General features: G+C 38.2%; 1 protein-coding gene across 6 annotated transcripts in view; it reads left to right on the top strand.

The window, feature by feature from the left end:
* METTL8 (methyltransferase 8, methylcytidine) overlaps positions 1-14,156 on the top strand; it is an 84,090-nt gene extending 69,934 nt beyond the window's left edge. For all 6 annotated transcript variants that reach the window (XM_053215273.1, XM_015086137.3, XM_053215271.1 and 3 more), the window contains 6 exons: positions 999-1,048; positions 6,571-6,634; positions 8,308-8,447; positions 12,766-12,872; positions 12,998-13,063; positions 13,782-14,156. In XM_053215273.1, the coding sequence (XP_053071248.1) occupies positions 999-1,048; positions 6,571-6,634; positions 8,308-8,447; positions 12,766-12,872; positions 12,998-13,063; positions 13,782-13,972 (618 nt within the window). In that variant the 3' untranslated portion in view covers positions 13,973-14,156. The remainder of the gene's footprint in view (positions 1-998; positions 1,049-6,570; positions 6,635-8,307; positions 8,448-12,765; positions 12,873-12,997; positions 13,064-13,781) is intronic.
* The last annotated feature ends 7,333 nt before the right edge of the window (positions 14,157-21,489 follow it).

Here is a 21,489-nt window from a genome sequence, read left to right as displayed (position 1 = left end):
AGTTTTTTCTATCTTAAAAATTCTCTATAAACATTTTTGTGGCTGCAAAATATTTTATTATGTGGAGTACTTTAATTCTGCTTATCTGTTTTTACAGTACTGAGCATTTAAATTGTTTTCAGGTTTTCTACAGAAAATATCTTTGGGTATAGACTTTTCTGTATTTCTTTTATTATCTTGGGTCAGATTTACTAATTCGTAATTTATTTTAAAAATGTAATGCTCTTAGTGGTACCTGGGTGTCTCAGTCATTTGAGAATTCGACTCCTGATTTCAGGTCATGATCTCATGGTTTGTGGGATCAAGCCCTGCATCTGGCTCTGTGCTGACAGCGTGGAGACCCCTTGTAATTCATTCTCTCTCTCTCTCTCTCTCTCTCTCTCTCTCTCAAAATAAATACATAAACTTAAAAAAATAATAAAATAATAAATTTAGTGCTCTTAAAATATATTGCCAAATAATTTTCTAAGAAGCTGTATTAATACCAATTCACAGCAATATATGTCTGTTTTATCACACTCTCATTGGTTAGAATATTCTTACTTAAGTGCTTTCCTTTTTGACAGATGAAAATTACACCTTGTTTTAATTTGCATTTCTTTGATTGCTAACTAGGTCAGATAGTTCTTCAGATGTTTAGAAGACAGTTGTATTTCTTTTGTGTTCTATTTATTTCCTTTGCTAATTTATCTGTTACTGTTTTTTTAATGAATTCTACCCTTTTATCATATTTATTGCCAATTTTTTTTCATAGTGCATTGGTCACCTTTTAATTTGGTTTGAGTTTTGGTGTATAAAAATTTCACATGTTTCCATAGTTAAATTAATCAGTGTTATTCTTGTGGCTTATTCCTTTGCTTTTGAGTTTAGAAAACTCTCCTACACCTAGAGATCCAGTAAATTTATTCTAGTTTTTTTTTTAATGAAAAAAATCTAACATTGGTGAAGAAAATTTAACCTTCTTTTCATGATATTTGTTTATTCTTTCAATTTTTTAGGTTGGCTGTGGTGCTGGAAATAGTGTTTTTCCAATTTTGAACACTTTACAGTGAGTTTTAAAGTTTTCTCCTACAAAATTTTACATATGTATGGGGTGTTCAGAAATTCTGGGAAAATGTCACGTGTATGCTGGTAGTGTTTTTATTCTCATATAAACAATCACTGAAGCAAATTTCAAAGAATTGTTTCAGTGTCTAATTTCACGTAAACGAGGAATTACTATGAAAAGAATGTTTCACAGCTATGGGTTGTCCACCATGGGTCAAAGTAATTTTTAAAGCTTGTGTTTGCATGGATGAGAGAATAAGAAAAGAGCAAGGGATTTGACCCTTCCACTAAGCTGTGAATTGCTAACTTCAGAAATCGATTTGCTCCTCCAGGTATGTAGGTGCCATTTTACACACACAGAATTGAGTTTAAAGCTTATTCTTAACCCTCATTTTGTCATCACTTCTGGAGCCACACCCAGTAGAAGACCTTCTTTTGTCAAATAACTTGAAAATGTTTGAAGGTAACAGCAACTAGTCTAAGACTAGACTAAAACTCAAAAAAGCAGACAGAGATGATAGGGACAGAGGTGTTTTCCTGACACATCCTTCCTGTTCACTGCTTCACGTATATGTTGTGGTATTTCCATGATGAAGACACTTCTTACAAAGCTTTTCTAGCACCTTTTACCTATTCTGTTTTGTTTTGGTTTTTTTTTTTTAGTTTTTTTTTCTTTTTTTACATTTTATTTATTTTTGAGAGACAGAGAGAGACAGAGCACAAGTGGGGGAGGAGCAGAGATAAAAGGAAACACAGAATGTGAAGCAGGCTCCAGGCTCTGCACTGTCAGCACAGAGCCGGATGCAAGGCTCGAACTCACAAACTGTGAGATCGTGACCTGAGCTGAAGTCGGATGCTCAACTGACTGAGCCACCCAGGCGCCCCTCTGTTTTTTTTTTTTTTTTTAAGTTTATACAATAACTTTCACATTATTTTTTCCATTATAAAATCAACATGAGCACATTGCAGAACATTTCCATTAGAGGACAGAGGGGTGGGAATCACCCATCATCCTAACATAGCTACTGTTTGTTATAATTCCTTTCAGTCTTTATGTGTATTTTAAATTCTAATGATGCTATTTTTTTAGTGTTTCCTTGTAATACAATGAATTCTCATATACCCACCACCTCAATTTAACAGTTAACACAATGCCAACATTATGACACTTTTTTTTTCTTTATTTTTATTTTATTTTTATTTTTATTGAGAGAACTTGTGAGCAGGGGGAAGGGACAGAGGAAGAAAGAGAAAGAATCCTAAGTAGGCTTCCACGCTCAGTGTGGAGCCCAACCCTGGGATCATGACCTGACTCAAAATCAAGAGTCAAATGCTCAACCGACTGAGCCACCCAGGTGCCCCTTATTTTATTTTTTTAAAGTAGTCTTCACATAGGGGCACCTGGGTGGCTCAGTCGGTTAAGCGTCTGACTTTGGCTCAGGTCATGATCTCTCGGTTTGTGGGTTTGAGCCCCACGTCAGGCTCTGTGCTGACAGCTCCGGGCCTGGAGCCTGCTTCGGATTCTGTGTCTCCCTGTCTCAGCCCTTCCCATGCTGATGCTCTGTCTCTCTGTGTGTCTCAATAATAGATAAATGTTATAAATAAATAAATAAATAAAGTAAGTAAGTAAGTAAGTAGGCTTCACACCCAGTGTGGAGCCCTACATGGAGCTTGAACTCATGACCCTGAGATCAAGATCTGAACTGAGATCATTAGTCGGACAGTTAACCAACTGAGCCACCAGGTGCCCCCAGGACACTATTTTTAAATACTTATGATGTAGCGCCAAAAAAATCAGGATATTCTTCATTACTAACATAGTAAATAGTAATTTCCAAATACCATCAGATTACCAGTTAAAGTGGCCAGGCAGAAGTGATAGAACTGCACATTTGCAGGTCTGAATGGCCTTTCTCCTTTTGTCTTTATTCTCTTTGTTTTCCCTTTTCCTCATTTCTGGGCCAATGTTTCCTGTTTTATTATACCACGTAGCCAGTTTCCTTCACCCGAGTTATCTCTGAGCTTACGGTACACAGAAATTTACTACCTTGGCAGTTGATAATGTGTTACTTTATGACTCATCCCAAGGTATTATTTAGCATGTCATTTCTTTATGTCTTGTGTCTCCAGCCACTGCTTGTATTCCTTGAGCTAGAAGGCATATTTTACCCTAATCTGATTTTCCAGGTAGCCCAACAGTATAATACAGATAGTTAGAGCTCAATACATATTGACTAATATCTCTGAATCCCCACTTGTTAGTAGTATTTTTCCCTTTTTACTTCTCCCTCCAGCTAATAATTGCAATCTTTTGCTTCCTTGCTCCCTGATTCTTCGTGGCTCTTTTTTAAAAAAAGTCATTGTAGTTCGATAACGCAAGATAATTAATTCATCATTAAAAGGCAGTCAGTGATTAGCCTTCCAAAGGGAGGATTAGACTTTTTTTCCCACCTAAGAAATTATGTTTTATTACTTTTGGAGAGTACAGGATTAGTGTTTTACATTTTCAGAATATTTTACCATAATTAGACCTCTGGAATTGAGAGGTCATATCATTCTCCAAGGATCATTTAATTCTTAAACCCCCTGCCAAGGGAGTGCTTTGTGGTGTGGTGTTAGTAGTGATATTTACACCTGCTTGCTGGGAGAAGGGCCAAGGCAGTCAGCTGATTTTACAGAAAAGCTCTGGAAAGTCATTGGGTGGTCACAAGACTTCAACTTGGGCTGCTGATGCATGGGAATTCAGTCTCAGAGGTCATGCTGCTGTCCTGGTAGGACCACATGGCAAATGGCACATACTTTCTTTAACTGCTAGACTGCTCTATATCTTGTGGGTGTTTAGTAGCCACTGCCCAAAGGTTGACTGCATACCTTTTATAATGAGCTAGATGTGCCAGTGTCCAGAGAAGCATTTTGAGTTATATGGAAGTTTTTATAGAACCATGATAATTTCTTCAGTTTTTAAGTTCCTAGAAGGCAAAGGCAAATCTTCCTATAATATGATAATAGTAATAATAGCAATAGCAACAACAATTATAATAATGACTAACATTTATTAGGTGCTTACTCTGAGTTAGGAACCTTCCTAGAAACTTCTAAGAATCCCTTCAATCCTCACAGTGACCTTAGATGCCATATTTATCTCTGCTTTATAGATGAGGAAACAGGATTACAAAGAGATTAAGTAACTATTCCAAGGTCACACAACTAAGTGGTAGAGCCAGGATTCAAACCATAGACAGTTTGGTTCCAGAGCCCTTGCCCTTAGCCATCATATTACATCGTGCATCTGAGTGCTTATGGAAAATTTTCAAACACATATGACCACCCAGCAAATTAAGAGTCATGAATATATGGATTTCATAGGAAGCAATAGGGGTACAGGCTGCAATAAATCACTGTTGGTTTTTTTTCAATGTTTATTTATTTTTGAGAGAGACAGAGACAGAATGCGAGTAGGTTAGGGGCAGAGAGAGAGAGGGAGGCACAGAGTCTGAAGCAGGCTCTAGGCTCCAAGCTGTCAACACAGAGCCCGACGTGGGGCTTGAACTCATGAGCTGTGAGGTCATGACTTGAGCCGAAGTCAGACGCTCAACCGACTGAGCCACCCAGGTGCCCCTAAATACTGTTTTTATTTGGGACAGACGAAAAAAAACAAGCAGTGCAAGTCATAACCAAATCCTGTTCATTATACTTTAACTTATTTGGACAGATCTTAAATTGAATGCAAATCTCCAAATGCCACAGAATGAAGGACTCCTTCTCATAGTACTCATCCATGAGTAGCATTTAAGAGTATTATCTGAGCCTGGGTGAGATTTTATTTGTGGAATTCATATTTGTGCTTGTATCCCATATTTATTTAGTAGTTCTCCTTGCTTGAAATGTCTCCTGAATCAAAGTTCTAATTATGTGTTTCAAGGCCCACTTGTATATCCTGCCACATACTGGTTTGAGCTCTCAGGATCAACTCTGCTTCTCATCCTTGGCACATGACTCCCACCTTTAAGCCGTATACCATTTATCCTTCTCCCCATTCAGCATTGCTATCCCCCTTCTTCAGAATTGTTAAAACTTACACCTTAGGTAAGACTTAGGAAGTCTGCCCTATCCATAACCCTGTAGAAGCTAGATAAAACCAATCATATCCCCAACTAGGCTATAAAACCCACAGGAGCCAGAACTATAGTTATAATTGTTGTTTCATAACATGCCAGTCTCTGTGATTCAGGCTTGGTGCTAAGCAACATGATGCAGTAATTATTTGATACAAGCATACGAGGGATGACCGGGAAGAGTACTGACCCACAAAATTCAAAGTATATGCATGCCCGTGAGTAACCATGGTCCAGACATTGTTACTGAATTTCAGGTAAAAAGCGAAATAGAACTTGTCTAAGTTCAGTGGAGGCCAATTAAGATTACTCAAGACTTTTATATGAATAAACATCCTCCAACCAAAAAATAATTGTATTTATTTACATCTGTAAATAAAGTAACTGAGTCTTAGAGAGGATGAGTCACATTCACAGAGTTAATAAATGGCAAATTCAGGACTTAAACGTAGGTCTGTTTGGCTTCAAAATCCATACTCTTACTATTTTATTAGACAATTTCATTTACTAACTTGTATTCTAATTCTTGGTACATACATGAGTCTTAATAAATGTTGGAAAAAACTTGAAAAGATAACTAAGAGTTAATATATTAGTATTTTTTTACTCTTTTTTAGAAGTTGTATTTACATGCTATTAAAATACATATGTATTCCTGTCCCATTAGGGCATCAGAGCCTCTGTGAGAAGCTCAAGAACCAAATGAGTTGTACACACAGAAAGGGGACTGAAGCACCAAAGAACACAAGGGTCTGAGCATCCTTGCACAAGGGTAGCACTTGACTAGGCAACAAGGAACTATAGGCCCTGCTGGCTGGAGGCACAGAAGAAAGACTGAGGGGGAGGAAGATGGGGCAATGATGATGGAGGGAGTTGGAGGGTTCCTGTGTGAGAGTGTGATGGGACATAAGGCAGGTAGACCCAAGCAACGGAGAGCTTTAAAACCAGGACAGGAAGGGGCACCTGGGTGGCTTAGTCTGTTGAGCGTCCAACTCTTGATTTTGGCTCAAGTCACGGGATGGAGCCCTGTGTCGGGCTCTGTGCTGAGCATGGAGCCTGCTTAAGATTCTCTCTCTCTCTCCCCCTCCATCCCTCTCCCTCACTCATGTACACTCTCTCTAAAATTAAAAAACAAAAAACAAAAAAAACACAAAAAAAACCAGGACAGGAATTTGAAAGTTACCTTGTAATTAATAAGTATTTGAGACAATGCTGTTTCAGAAGTACCATGAAGGCACCCATACACCATTATAGAGAACACCATCTAAAAGGAGAAACAGTAAGCCAGGTGTCATCCAAAATTTTATTAAAGAAATACCTTTTAACAAGTTCAAGCCTACAGTTTCCTTTCTTTTGTAACCTGAGCATATGTGAACTCTAGATTTAAATATTTCTTCCATTTTCATAGGAATGCTCCAGAGTCCTTTCTTTATTGTTGTGATTTTGCTTCCGGAGCTGTGGAACTAGTAAAGGTATGCCTCATATTTTCTTTAAAGAGAGCCATTTAAGGATATAATTTATTTGTTGTTGAAGTTATATTTTTTAAATGTTTCAGTGTTATCTGTAACCATTTTTAACTGAGCTTTTACTAATTCTGGGAATCACATCATTACCTGATGCCTAAGATATTACCCTAAAATGATAGAAGTTATTTTGAATGCAAAATAAAGCTGGGGAAAAAAAGGAAAATAAAATGAAATAAAAATGAAGGGACTGGTACACCTAGAAAGGTCAGCAGGTCCTATGAGGTGATCTTATTCATATTTATGTCCCTAGAGCCCTATGCACAGACTGACACATAGTAGGCACTAGTTAAATTGAAACTTTTGAAAGTAAAACAAATTTTGAGAAAGTATATGATACAAATGTAAAATGTCTTGGACTATTTGGAAAGCAGTGGGGAGCCTGGGTTTGTTTGACCAATCCCCAAAAGCTAGTAAGCATTACCTTAGCAAAAAGTACTTTTAGGAAATGGGAAAGGAAAGGAAATTCTGCTAACAGAAATGTGTGGTCAATAGATGGAACTTAATTTCTGATAACAAGAGTAATAGTTATTCATGGTAGACATTTTCTAAAATACTAAAAAACCTAAAGAGAAAGATAAAATTCACCTATAATCACACTTCCTAGAGTCCTATGGTGAATTGAGGTTACTGTTTTGGTATATATGCTTCTAGTGTTGTTTTGTACTCAAACTGTGTGCATGTGCATTTGTGTGTGTGTGTGTGTGTGTGTGTGTGTGTGTGTGTGTGTGTATACTCTTAATTGTTTCATTATTTATTTTTTTTTAAGTTTATTTATTTAAGTAATCTCTATACCCAACATGGGGCTCGAACTCATGACCCTGAGATCAAGAGCCACATGCTCCACCAACTGAGCCAGCCAAGGCACCCCTGCTCTAATTTTTTGAAAATAACAGCTTTATTGAGATATAGTTCACAGACCATGAAATTCACCATTTTAAAGTTATACAGTTCAGAGGCACTGGGGTGGCTCAGTCAGTTGAGCATCCAACTCTTTTGATTTCAGCTCAGGTCATGATCCCAGAGTTGTGGGATCAAGCCCTGAATTGGGCTCGGAGCCTACTTAAGACTCTCTGTCTCTCTCTCTCTGTCTCTCTCTCCCTATCCCTCTCTCTCCCTCCCTCTGCCCCTCTCTCCAGCTTGTACGCTCACTCTCTCTCTATCTCTTTCAAAAAATAAAGTATACAATTCAGTGATTTTTAGTATATTTACAGAGTTGTACAGTCATTACTATTATCTGATTGTGTATTAGAGGATATTTGTATCTTAAGCCAAAGGAGGCATGGACAAGCAGTGGGAGAGAAAACAGGATGATCTCAGTGCCTCCGAAATCACATAGGGTAGGCTTCCAGCAACGCTGCCTCAAAAGCCTGCCCTATTCTACTTTTAAAATTAAAAAGGGATTGTGAAGAATACTTGTTGTTGAGTCCAAGTGCTAGACTTAATTTTTTTATGGCAGCTTGAAATAAGCTAACAGAATATGGAATCTGAAATAAAATGCATTCATATTTACAGAGGGAAGACACTAGGGAGAAATATAAAATTTGACCTCTTTATTTTAAGAAAAATGCTAAAAGTCTGCTAACTGCTTTTTTATTATTATTGTTCCTTTATCATGATAGTTGCACTCATCCTACAGAGCAGCTCAGTGTTGTGCCTTTGTTCATGATGTTTGTGATGAAGATTCACCGTACCCTTTTCCAGATGGGATCCTGGACGTCATTCTCCTTGTCTTTGTGCTCTCTTCTATTCATCCTGACAGGTAACTGAAGACACGAGAAAGGGCAAAGCAAATGTGTAAAGCACCTTTATCAATCGTGGTTTTCAGAACTATCAAAAGTGACAATTCGTAACTTTATTATTTAGTGAACTATACCATATATAACATGCAGCCTTTTAAGTGCAGTTTTTCCTTTCTTCAGACTTTTAGAAAGAAACCGGTCAAACTGCTTCATTAGTGAGCTTTCTATCACTGTCAGAGTGAAGTGAGCATATTCTGGCAAGACACATACCTATTAAAAGTGACAGTGCTTTAAGGAGATTACAAATTCAGAACAGCCTAATAGACTCCCAAGAGGGAAATTGTACTTGGTGATCAGAAACAAACATCTTTCTTTGATTTAGCATCTTACTGAATGTTCGTGAAGAGGTGGGTTGTGAATCTGTTTGGCTTCATACCAGTCTGTCACAAGACTTTAAAAAAACGTGTTTTAGGGGCGCCTGGGTGACTCAGTCGGTTAAGCGTCTGACTTCAGCTCAGGTCATGATCTCACGGTTCGGTTCGTGAGTTCGGGCCTTGCATCAGGCTCTGGGCTGACTGCTCGGAGCCTGGAGCCTGCTTTGGATTCTGTGTCTCCCTCTCTCTCTGCCCCTCCCCCACACGTGCTCTGTGTCTCTCTGCCTCTCAAAAATAAAGAAAACTAATAAAAAAGAATGTGTTTTAAAGAGCCCTCTAGGGAATTAGGGGTACTCAAGATTTGCCAGATTAACCTTGGACGTTTATAATCTAAGGTTGGGCTAATGCCATCATTTAAATATTTATGACTTCGATTTTTTGTTCACATAGTGTTTTTTTTTTAAGTTTATTTATTTATTTTTGAGAGGGACAGAGAGTGGTAGTGGGAGAGGGGCAGAGAGAGAGAGAGAGAGGAGAGAGAGAATCCCAAGCAGGCCCCACACTGTCAGTGCAGAGCCTGACACAGGGCTTGATCCCATGAACCGTGACATCATCACCTGAGCTGAAATTAAGAGTTGGACGCTTAACTGACTGAGCCACTCAGGCGCCCTGTTCACACAATGTTTTGAAACAGTAAACATAGCTTTTGTTCAGAGAGGAAGTAGAAAGACATATTACCAGCTATTAAAATGATCACTTCTCTTAGAATTTTGCCACCTCATGTATATTAAGACACGTGTGGTGTCAAGGGTTGTGCATTTGTAAGTTTTCTTAAAATTGGGTTTTCTGCTCTGGTAGTAGATTTAGCTCCAGGAATGTTCCTCTGCTGGTAGATACAGACTTGATATCAACCACTCTTTGATGAGTGTGACACTTTCCCAAAGAAAGTGGGTTAATGTGTGCGTTTTCCTTTGCAATTATAAAATCATTAAGACCCTTTACGGTCCTTTTACTTCTCATTCAGAGATGAGCTTTTTGGTTGCTTTTTGAAAGACAAATTAAATTTTCAAATAAATCTGAATGAAACATATTTGTACCTGGTGAGATATATCACATTCCATGAAGCTACATTTCCTCCCAGTTTCTATAATCTATGTCTTTCTACTAATCTGGGTAGAATATTGGCATTATTCAGGTACTGGTAGAAAGATGTCATCTATGTATTTTGTCTCATAGTTAAAAGAATGAATAGTTAAAAGGATGGAGTAGGTGGATAGAGAACAAGATTTTCTATTTGACACCTGTAACAGGAAGTGTTTAAATTCCAAATAAGACCACAAAACCACTACTTGAATTTAGTTTAGATAATGTATTTTCTTATGATTTGAACTGAATGTTAAAAAGAAGGGGAAGAAGATGTCTTGGAAGGATTACTGTCATTCTATAGTATGTTCATTCTATGTAATTATTATAAAATAAATTTACATGTATCATGTCCCTAGCCATTTTCTTGCCTAAAATGGTCTAAATGACCTAAAAAAAGGGTGAATGCGTAGAAGGAGGGCAGTAGTAAGTGAAAAGGCAGGACAGTATCTTTAGAGTCATTTGGGACAGTGATATATTTAGCCCCGTGAAAGTTTTGGAAAAGTGTCTTCTTGACAGCTTGGAAAATCCATGCACAAACGAATGGCAAGCGATTCTGCTAGACCTTGAGTCTGGGCATCCTAGCCTAAATGGGAATAAACCACAGGAGGCTACAAAAGAAGAGCTAACTGTCCTTATCATTAAAATAAAATACAGTATAATATGTTTACCACAGATCCAAACAGAGAGTAGGTAGTCAATAAACACTCCTTTTTAAAATCTCTTCTTCCTTTTCCTCACCCTCCAACTAGAGGTAGATGAGGATAGCAGAGTTGGCCTGAGTGGAATAAAGAAAGAAAAGGAGCCTTCACCCATTATTGTCTTGTCCATCTCCCCCAGCCCTCTCCCACCGACAGTTCTCAGGAAGTGGCTCTGGAAGTTGGCGCTGAGCCAAGCAAGATGGGATGATGAAGAAAAGCAGCTCCCCACCCTTGCCTTTACTCACAACCCTAGACATTAAAGGATAATTGGGAAGAAAGGATTTGCAGACGGAGATGGCTGTATTTGGCCCTTTGTTTTTCTGTATCTTTGTTTCATGCTTGTTTTAGTAATCGTTGCAGAAAGATATTTTTCTCAGTACATAAAACATTTCTTCTGAAAGTGGATATTTTAAGGATTAGATACAGTTTTCTTTAATTGCCAAAGCCTAAGGCCATAAGCACAGTGTGAAAATAACCTGTAATAAAATAAACAAGGAAAAATATTTTTCTTTTTTCTCTTTCATGTACTTATGTTCCAGTTTTTTAAAAGAGCATTTCATCTAATTATGCCACCTCTTTCTGTTATATTTCTGTCTTGTTTTCATAGTTACTTTAATTTCCTCACTACTTCCTTCAAAACCTGACATAAATCTGGCTTTTCACTCCATTATTCCACTGAACAGTGTTTTAACTGGAAGGATTTACAGATTATCTAATCTAAAACCCTCATTTTTAAAATAAGAAAAATCTAGAAGCTTTAAGTAGCATGGATGAAGCAGAGATGGGGAGGACTTAGCACACAGGCTGCCATTTACCATTCTCTGCTCAGGGCAGACACTGATAACTGATTTTGTACCCTGATTGTCATTCCCAGTGAGCCCTAAGAGCCCTTCTCAATAGAGCTCTGTAGGCAGCCAATGTCAGTCACTTGGCATTAATATGAGATCTGAAATCTTTGCCATCTCTGGCCCATAATCACACATAAGACCATAAACTTAACCAAAAACATTAAGTCAAGAGCAGTCACAAGGGGTCATATTTGATTGAGAGCCAAATGAAAAGAATAAATAATAAAAGAAAGAAAGTAAAGGCTTCCCAGTATTGAGCTGGGGGTGGAGTGTGAATAGAATTTAAATAGGCAGAAAGTAAGAAGGAGAGAATTCTTTGAGGGGAAACCATGTGAACGAAGGCATGGACTGCTTCAGAGCCAAGCATATAACAGTTTGGCAAGAGTTGATGCTTCACATTGAGAAGTAATGGTAAAGATGTTAGAGAGATTGAGACCAGTTGTAGGAGATCTCAAGGGCCCAACTAAGAAATTAAGATTTTATCCTATGGGTTAAAATCATGAACATTTTTGAGCAAAGGGATGATTTGACAAAACCATAATTTTAAGCGGAATAATTCATCAGTAATATACAGGAAGACTTAACAAGGGGAATAATAAAGCATGTTAAGAAGTAGTGTGTTTTCAGGCCTAAGGAGGTAGAAGTTTGTACTAAAGGAGCACCAAAGGGAAACAAAAAAAGAGAAAAAAGCCATCAGTTAAAAAAAGAACGCCTAGAATTGGATGACTAGATGGTTATGGGGAGGTTAGTGGAAGAGGAGAAAAAGGAAAGGGGTTAAGGATGTCTCTGAGGTGTTAACACTTTGATGAATGATGATAGCTTTGAACGAAATAAAGGAGAAGGAGCTAGTCTGGGAGGAAAGATGATCTCTGTTTAGACATGTGCAATTTGGAATAGCTCTACAATATTTCTTTATCTTCAAGGAAAATGAAGCAACTTCAGTGTTTATCTGCCTTGGTACTACCTTAACTTGATGTAAATATCAGGAGCCATCTGTGGTTTTGCAGGGCAGCTTTGACATCATATATCAAGCTCTCTGAAGTCACCACTCTTGTCATTTGGGTGATTACTTGATACTCTAGGCCTTTTGATTCTTATCATTTAGCAAGTTGGTACCCTTTCTATACAAAATATATATATTTTTGTTGCCCTTATTTTTGTGGGTTAGATTTTTTGGCCCCATCGAGCTTTCCTTATTTTATCTCTAAGAAGGTTAGGATGTGGCATGTAAAACAAGATTTCTGTAAACAGTGTCTTGCTTTGTTTTCAAAGGATGCAAGGTGTTATAAACCGACTGTCCAAGTTACTGAAGCCTGGGGGAATGCTGCTATTTCGGGACTATGGAAGATATGATAAGACTCAGCTTCGTTTTAAAAGGGGTATATTCAGTTTGGAGTTATTTTCATGTGTTTTAAAGAATGCTTTGTTTATATTTTATTTCAAGTTTTTGTTTGTTTTGTTTGAAGGAATACTAGGTTTCTCTGATCGCAATTATTTTTTTTAGGGCATTGCTTATCTGAAAATTTTTATGTGCGAGGAGATGGTACCAGAGCATATTTCTTTACGAAAGGTATGCTTATCTATAAGGGGAAATAATTAGCTGTAAAAAAAAAAAACTCTTTGGTTAGTCTGTCACCACACTGTAGCTGTTCTACATGAAAGCTTGAAAATGGCCTTTTTGCCTTTTAATCTTTTCCCAGCTGAAACTGCTTTAAAAGAATCGCTTGTTTCATCTTATACCCAAATGAAGATGTAGTCTGTTCCATTTTGGAAGTACTGTTAGCCCAGATATGAAGAAGCTGATGACATACCACAGCCAAAGGAGGGAATTTGATTTTAAGAGTCCATAGAAAATTACTTGTCTCTTGTCAATTTCTCCTTTAAAAAAAAAAACAAAAAAAAAAAAACAACTTTTAAAATGAATTCTGCATGCAAGGATTTTCTCCAAACTTATGTGAGCACTTTTAAAATGTGCCATTTGGGGTCTCTGCAAACTAACAAAAACTCAGAACAGAGGGCACCTTTCAAAATATTTAAATTTGCAACCAGTAGTAAGTAATGTATATCTATTTATGCCTGCTATGTTAAACTGTGTATATTGGTATGTTTCTGTGAAGTAGAAGAAACCTATTTGGTTTCACAGGTTTCCTTAACTAATTTGTACTAGAGAGTTTCTTGGTTTAAATGAAATTTAGATGGTCAGTCATTCCATTGTTCTTGACTGTCTTCTTTTCCCCCCACCAAGCCCCAGTCACATATACATTTGATTGCCACTTTTGTCTCAACAGGGGAAGTCCACACTATGTTCTGCAAGGCTGGGTTAGATGAGAAGCAAAATCTGGTTGATCGTCGCTTACAAGTTAATAGGAAAAAACAAGTGAAAATGCACCGAGTGTGGGTTCAAGGCAAATTCCAGAAACCATTACACTTGACTCAAAAACCCTCCAAATTGGTATCACCACTCCTTTCTCATGACTGAGTTATGTATCATGTTAAGGTACAAACCAGAGGATTACACTATTCAAAGACTTCTGTAAATCTTTCATTTTTGAAAGGGAAGACAAGAGAATTTGTATATCCTGCTGTTTATCATGGGTGAGCTCTTTTGTTCATTTTAAGCACTTGTAAATGATTTGGAAGAGTATACCATGTTCTGTGCTCAAGCTTGTTTGGGTTTATTGTGTCTAACCATTTTGTTTGTTCTTTGAATTTTATAAGCATTCAGTTAAATGACTGATATAAGTCAGATGATTCTGAGAAACTATACCCTGCCATTTTTTAGAAGTGGGAAAAAAAACATCTATTTATACATTAGTCTAACACAGTTAAATTCTCTTCCTCTCTTATCTGATAACGGAAAGGCAGCTCTCCTCGTTTCCTTGGCCAGTCACAAAACCAAGACTAAGGTGTTTGTTTTGTTGTTGTCTGTTTTTTCCCAAAACTTTTTTTTTTTTTTGATTCAGAAACTAATGTCTGAAATAGAATGTTAGTTTCTCTTTCCTTTCCTAAAATTGGGGAAGTATGACCCAAGCTAACATTATTTTCAGGCTATTCTTAGGCATACAAGTTGTAATCTCTCTTTAAGACAACTGCTATACACGAGAAAATTCTTAAATTGTAGCAATTAAAAATTTATTTACCACCTTGCCTCAAAAAGGGTATAAGTTGGCTTTCAAATTGTACTTTGTAAAAACAGAGTTTCTAAGATTGGTTTTTCGTTTGTTATACAACATCTACTGGGTACTTACATTGTGCAAAATTATATGGAGTAATACAACAAAGACTCAGTCCTGTCTTCAGGGAGCATAAATAGGATTTGGCTGGCAAAGAAAAATGTGCACATCCCAAGCCTCTCAATCACAATCTCTGATAATATATGAACAGGTACTCAAATAGGGAACTTATCAGTTAGTGGACTTTGGTTATGAGCCACAGAAATCTGGAAGAAATGGATAGTCTCTTGAAGGACCACCATGGGAAAAATTTAGTTCCCACTGTTTTTTCCTTTTTGAATTCACTTAAAATTCAGTTTTCTGTAAGAATGTGATTGGTCCCACTTGGGTCATGGATTCATCTCTTGACAGGTTGGGGCAGGGTGGCTTCATTGACAATGCGACTGAATGTATGGAGTGGAGAAAAGTTCCTCAAAGGAGCATGAAGACCCTGTTATCAAAAAAAGAGAAGAGGGATGCTGCCTAGTCATAAACATGTCACGTAGTAGTGGTAGCAGCAGCAATAGTGGTTCCAAAGAGAGAGAAAGATTAGCTGGTGGGAAGAAAAGGGGAAGTATCAGCATTCTGGGGGAGGTGGGTGTCAGGCTAGTCCTTGAACATGTGCTCTCAGAAGATGATGAAAGACAAGTGTGTTTGGTATGGACCATTCGAGATGAGGAATCATGGACAGAAGATAGGGAGGTCAGCTTATAGACAGCTTTGAATAGAAGAGCACATTTTGGGGGGGGGGGGCGCTTGGGTGGCTCAGTCAGTTAAGCATCCAACTCTTGATTTCTACTCAGGTTATGATCTCACGGTTTGTGGGATGGAGCCCCCACGTTGGGCTCTGTGCTGACAGCATGGAGCCTGCTTGAGATTCTCTCTTTCTGCCCCTCCCCTGCTTGCACTCACTCTCTGTCTCTCTCAAAATAAATAAATTTAAAAAAAAGGGGGGGGGGACACATTGGGTTCTAGTCTCTGGATTGGAGCAATCTGAAGTTTGTTTCTTTGTTTCTGTTTTATCCTACTGATAGCATGTTATGAATATATTTAGAGAGATTAGGGCATCTTATGTAGAATGGAATGCAGTGAGGTCAGACGTGGGAGCAAGGAGGATCACAAGCTTTTTGCATATACTTGCCTTGGTAGCAATTCCTCAGAAGTACAATATTAAGGTTTCTGTTTAAATATGCTTCCGTCTGGGGCGCCTGGGTGGCGCAGTCGGTTGGGCGTCCGACTTCAGCCAGGTCACGATCCCGCGGTCCGTGAGTTTGAGCCCCGCGTCAGGCTCTGGGCTGATGGCTCAGAGCCTGGAGCCTGTTTCCGATTCTGTGTCTCCCTCTCTCTCTACCCCTCCCCCGTTCATGCTGTGTCTCTCTCTGTCCCAGAAATAAATAAACGTTGAAAAAAAATAATAATAAATAAATAAATAAATAAATAAATATGCTCCCGTCAATAATCCAAAAGTTGAAATTTGCCTGAGACTCTTCACTCTGTTGTATTTCATAATTAAAGTGTACATTTAAAGCCAAACTAATGAACGTATTACATACAACAAGGGCAGTTAGGTAAGTTAATGTTGCTATGGGAACCCCAGTAGATCTTCTTGTGTCTCAATTTAAAAATCATGGCCTAAGGTGGTTTTAAAAACAACAGAAGATAAAATCATTCTCACATCCTCACACATGTAAATCATACACTCTCTCTCTCTCTCTCTCTCTCTCTCAGTCCTAAATAGCAGATTCAAGCCAGGCTTTTGACTGGCACAGTAAAATTCAGCTTTGTGTCTTTCTATAATGTATTATAGCATGTAGTTAACCTTTAGAAACTTCAAAAATACATCAACCAAATTTGGACTGTGAGACACAAACTGGGCTCTTTTGGGCTCCGTCTAGCATAGACCTCTTAATCCACATGGCTGCTCAATAGGTCATTTCTACCAGTGTCTTCTGCTTGTCTGGTCAGTCTTTCTCTTGCTTAGCCCACCTAAATCAGCCCCCTACTTAAAGTTGCTGCTAGACAAAATAACAGATTTTTGGCAGAGGGAAAAAAAAAAGAGGGGGGGTAACCTTTTGCCTATAGATAATAAAAAATCATGTGGCAATCCCTATAAAATACCACCAGCATTCTTCACAGAGCTAGAACAAACAATCCTAAAATTCATATAGAACCAGAAAAGACCCCAAATAGCCAAAGCAGTCCTGAAAAAGAAAACCAAAGCTGGAGGCATCACAATTCCAGACTTCAAGCTGTATTACAAAGCTGTAATAATCAAGACAGTATGGTACTGGCACAAAAACAGACACTCAGATCAGTGGAACAGAATAGAGAACCCAGAAATGGCCCCACAAATGTATGGCCAACAAATCTTTGACAAAGCAGGAAAGAATATCCAATGGAAAAAAGACAATCTCTTCAGCAAATGGTGCTGGGAGAACTGGACAGCAACATGCAGAAGAATGAACCTGGACCACTTTCTTACACCATACACAAAAATAAACTCAAAATGGATGAAAGACCTAAATGTAAGACAGGAAGCCATCAAAATCCTTGAGGAGAAAGCAGGCAACAATCTCTTTGACTTTGGCTGCAGCAATTTCTTACTTGACATGTCTCCAGAGGCAAGGGAAACAAAAGCAAAAATGAACTATTGGGACCTCATCAAGATAAAAAGCTGCACAGCGAAGGAAACAATCAGCAAAACTAAAAGGCAGTCAATGGAATGGGAGAAGATATTTGCAAATGACATATCAGATAAAGGGTTAGTATCCAAAATCTATAAAGAACTTATCAAAATCAACACTCAAAAAAAAAAATCCAGTGAAGAAATGGTCAAAAGACATGAATAGACACTTTTCCAAAGAAGACATCCAGATGGCTAATAGACTCATGAAAAGATGCTCAACATCACTCATCATCAGGGAAATATCAATCAAAACCATAATGAGGTACCTCACACCTGTCAGAATGGCTAAAATTAACAACTCAGGCAACAACAGATGTTGGTGAGGATGCAAAGAAAGAGGAACCCTTTTGCACTGCTGGTGGGAATGCAAACTGGTGTAGCCACTCTGGAAAACAGTGTGGGGGTTCCTCAAAAAATTAAAAATAGAGCTACTCTACAACCCAGCAATTGCACTACTAGGTATTTATCCGAAGGATACAGGAGTGCTGTTTCAAAGGGGCACATGCCCCCCAATGTTTATAGCAGCACTATCGACAATAGCCGAAGTATGGAAAGAGCCCACATGTTCATCAACTGATGAATAGATACGGAAGATGTGGTATATATACAATAGAATATTATTCAGTGATCAAAAAGAATGAAATTCTTTCCAATCCAATCCACAATGTGGATAGAACTAGAGTGTATTATGTTAAGCCAAATAAGTCAGAGAAAGACAGATATCATATGATTTCACTCATGTGTAGAATTTAAAATACAAAATAGATGCACATAAGGGAAGAGAAGCAAAAATAATATAAAAACAGAGAGACAAACCATAAGAGACTCTTAAATACAGAGAATGAACTGAGGGTTGCTGGAGGGGTGTTGGGTGGGGGGATGGGCTAAATGGACAGGGGACATTAAAGAGGGCACTTGTGGGAATGAGCACTCGGTGAATGAATGTTGTAAGTGATGAATCACTAAATTCTATTCCTGAAATCATTATTACACCATATGTTAGCTAACTTGGATTTAAATAAATTAAAAGAAAAAAAAAGACAGGAAATGTATTCTTCCCTGGAGCCTTTCCAGAAGGAAACCAGCCCTGCTGATACCTTGATTTTAGATTAGTGAGACCCATTTCAGAGTTCTGACCTCCAGAAAGTAATAAGTTTGAGTTGTTTTAAAACCATGAAGTGTTGCAAATATATCTGCTTGGGTATTAGCTTAAAATATTTGATAACTGCATGAAATTCTAATTTTTTCTTCATAAACATAAAGCTAGGACCAGTTAGGCAGAGTTTGATATTTAAAAATTCTTCTGAGGGAGCTGAATTTCAAAAGGACAGTTTTCTTTCTAATAGAAAATGATGTTCCTTCATCTTCTTGCAAGATAGAAACAATGAAATATTCTGTATTAAAAATGCACCCTCTATTTTTCCACACTTCTAAAAATTCGCTTTTGAGTATTTTCCAAATGTAAAAACTCTCCTACACAAACTAACTGTTTTCAGAAGTTTGCAAAAAAGCCAAGGTAACGGTTTCTGTTATTAAAAGTTTTGCATTCAGTATGACACATTTGTTGTATTGAAACACCAAGTTAATGTTGACTTCTGAGAAATTATTTGTGTTGCTTGACTCTGGTCCATATGCTTTGTCTCTGAATTATGAACAAACGGAGGTTTCTACCATTATGCAATCTAAATAGTTACTTACTTTAGTTTGTGAAACCTCACCCATAGGCAAAGAGATGCCCCCCTGGGCATCTGAATCATTTAGACTGAAACTTCAGGTTAGCTAAATTCTTGCCCCCAAACTCTTATGCTGCCTTCCTATGGTTTTCTAACTCATCAAAGCCGAATTCTGAAACTGGAACTTATCACTCGTTGTTACTTCTAATTGGTTTTAATGTTTATTATGCTCCTCACAAGTGCAGATAACTTCACATTTGCATCACTAATAGACCTCTTTCAGAGCCTCTGCTCCTTCTGCTTCCTGCCTCTATTAGTCATCCGTAGACGACATATTGGCGTGGATTTTCCCTCCCCACATGTGAAAGTGCATTGTAAATTCTAAAGCACTGAATATGTGTGAGGTATTGTGATTAGTAACAACATTTACAGTCTATAAGACGGCATACAGAGTATTCCAGCAACAGAAACTTTTTCAACGGTTTCATGAGACCTTGTGAGAAAGACAGTAAGATGCAGTGGAAAAATATTGCCTTGGAGTCAACAGAAAGCTTGGGTCTTAGTTCCTTTTGAAACACTTAGCTACTCTTTTTTTTATTAAAAAAAATTTTTTTTAACATTTATTTATTATAGAGAGACAGAGTAAGAGCATGGGAGGGACAGAGAGAGGGGGAGACACAGAATCTGAAGCAGGCTCCAGGCTCCTGTCAGCACAGAGCCTGACACGGGGCTCGAACTCACAAATCGCGTGACAAATCACGAGATCATGACCTGAGCCAAAGTCGGACGCCCAACCGACTGAGCCACCCAGGCGCCCGAACACTTAGCTATTCTTAATTTAGCTCTGAGTGCTGAGTCTTTTATAGACTACAGTTTTATATATTAAACTATTACTTCATTTAATTTTCAGACTGCTGTGAATTCATTTCTATTATAACCATTTAACAGATAAGACAGGGGCCCTGAGATTTGGGATAACTTGCCCTGGATATCACAAGTCAGTGAGAGAGCCACAGTTTGGACTCAGAACTGATTGCGAAACCTCTAGTCTCCTCAGCACACTTTTAATTGATAGGCTCAAATGCTGCTGGGAAAGCTGCTGGAGGAGAAAAAGTGCTCCTGAATCAAGCGGAGAATTATAGCAATGGGTAGGAGTTTGGATGAGACAATCTACAAGGTGACAGCTCATTCCAGATCCAGTGATTCTTTGAAATAAGTAGGTTGCATTTGGTCCACAGTCACAAACTGGGAAGGAAAAGCAGGAAAGGAAAGAGAGGAATGACAGAGCAAAAGCTTTCAATCAGTTCTTTTCAGCATTCTGCATATGTTTACTTCTGTTCTCACCCCACCCCCTTCAGACTTCAGGCTTCAGGCTTCCATTTGGCTCCCCTCCGAGTGAGCAGAGCACCCATCACTTGAGTACTCCTCACTTAAAGAAAAAAAAAAAAATCAGTCTGAAAAAGCCCTTAACATGTCTTCAAAGGGATTCAGCTTTTGTATAATCTAAAATATGTGAATTCAGGGATTGTCAGTAATAAAATACAAGTGGAAACATCTTTATTTAAAACATTGTATGTACATTAATGTCAATTCAAGCCTAAAATGTTGAGCATTTCTTGGAATATGGTTTGGGATTTGAGAGGCACAAAGGTACCTGCAAGATGACTTTGGTGTTGTTATAAATAGAAGTAAAATAACAGTTGCATCTTCAGTTATAATGAATCTTATATTGTGGCTTCAAAGCTGCAAAAGAGAATGGATGCCAAAATCTGTCTTTCATTAACATATGCCTTAAATGACAGGGAAGAGGTGTTGAAGACAAAATTACTTTTTCCTCCGAGTATGAATCAGCAACATGCAGTAACAAGTAATAATAGTTCTGTGTATGAGTGCAGGCAGAGGGTAAGAAAAACAGCATCAAATTGAAAACGCAAGTGCACCTGCCGGAGAGGCCCAGGAGGCTGCAGAACACAGCTCCCCAGAGCACCATTCTGAAGTGTCTCAGAGCACAGTGACCCTAACACTGGCAAGCCAGGTTGGCATGAGATGGATGGAGCACAGTAAAACCTGCAGGTGGTCAAAGAGAGCCCCCCGCCTCTTCCCCTGGAACTACAAGCAAGGCACCACTACTTGTTCAAGAGCTTGAAACAGCTGCTTTGGATTCTCTAGTGCATGTGGTTTCACAACCACTTAACCTTTAGTAAGGAACAGCTAGAGGCAGGTGAATGAATAAAAATACATGTTAACATTTCATAAGGAGAAAAAAAATCAATACTTTAGGAGCACATGGACTTCAGAGAGTCACAAAAAGCGTCCAGTTAGCTGTGTCCCTGGCTTCCCAGGGATTTGCATCTTTATCTTTGATTTTCTCCAGCAGGTAGGCACCAAGTTGAGCCTGGGCCCCAGAAAATACATGTTTTTCTAT

This window comes from Acinonyx jubatus, chromosome C1, assembly GCF_027475565.1.
Source record: "Acinonyx jubatus isolate Ajub_Pintada_27869175 chromosome C1, VMU_Ajub_asm_v1.0, whole genome shotgun sequence".
NCBI classification, from domain to species: Eukaryota; Metazoa; Chordata; class Mammalia; order Carnivora; family Felidae; genus Acinonyx; species Acinonyx jubatus.
This window is presented reverse-complemented; position numbering and strand designations above follow the sequence as displayed.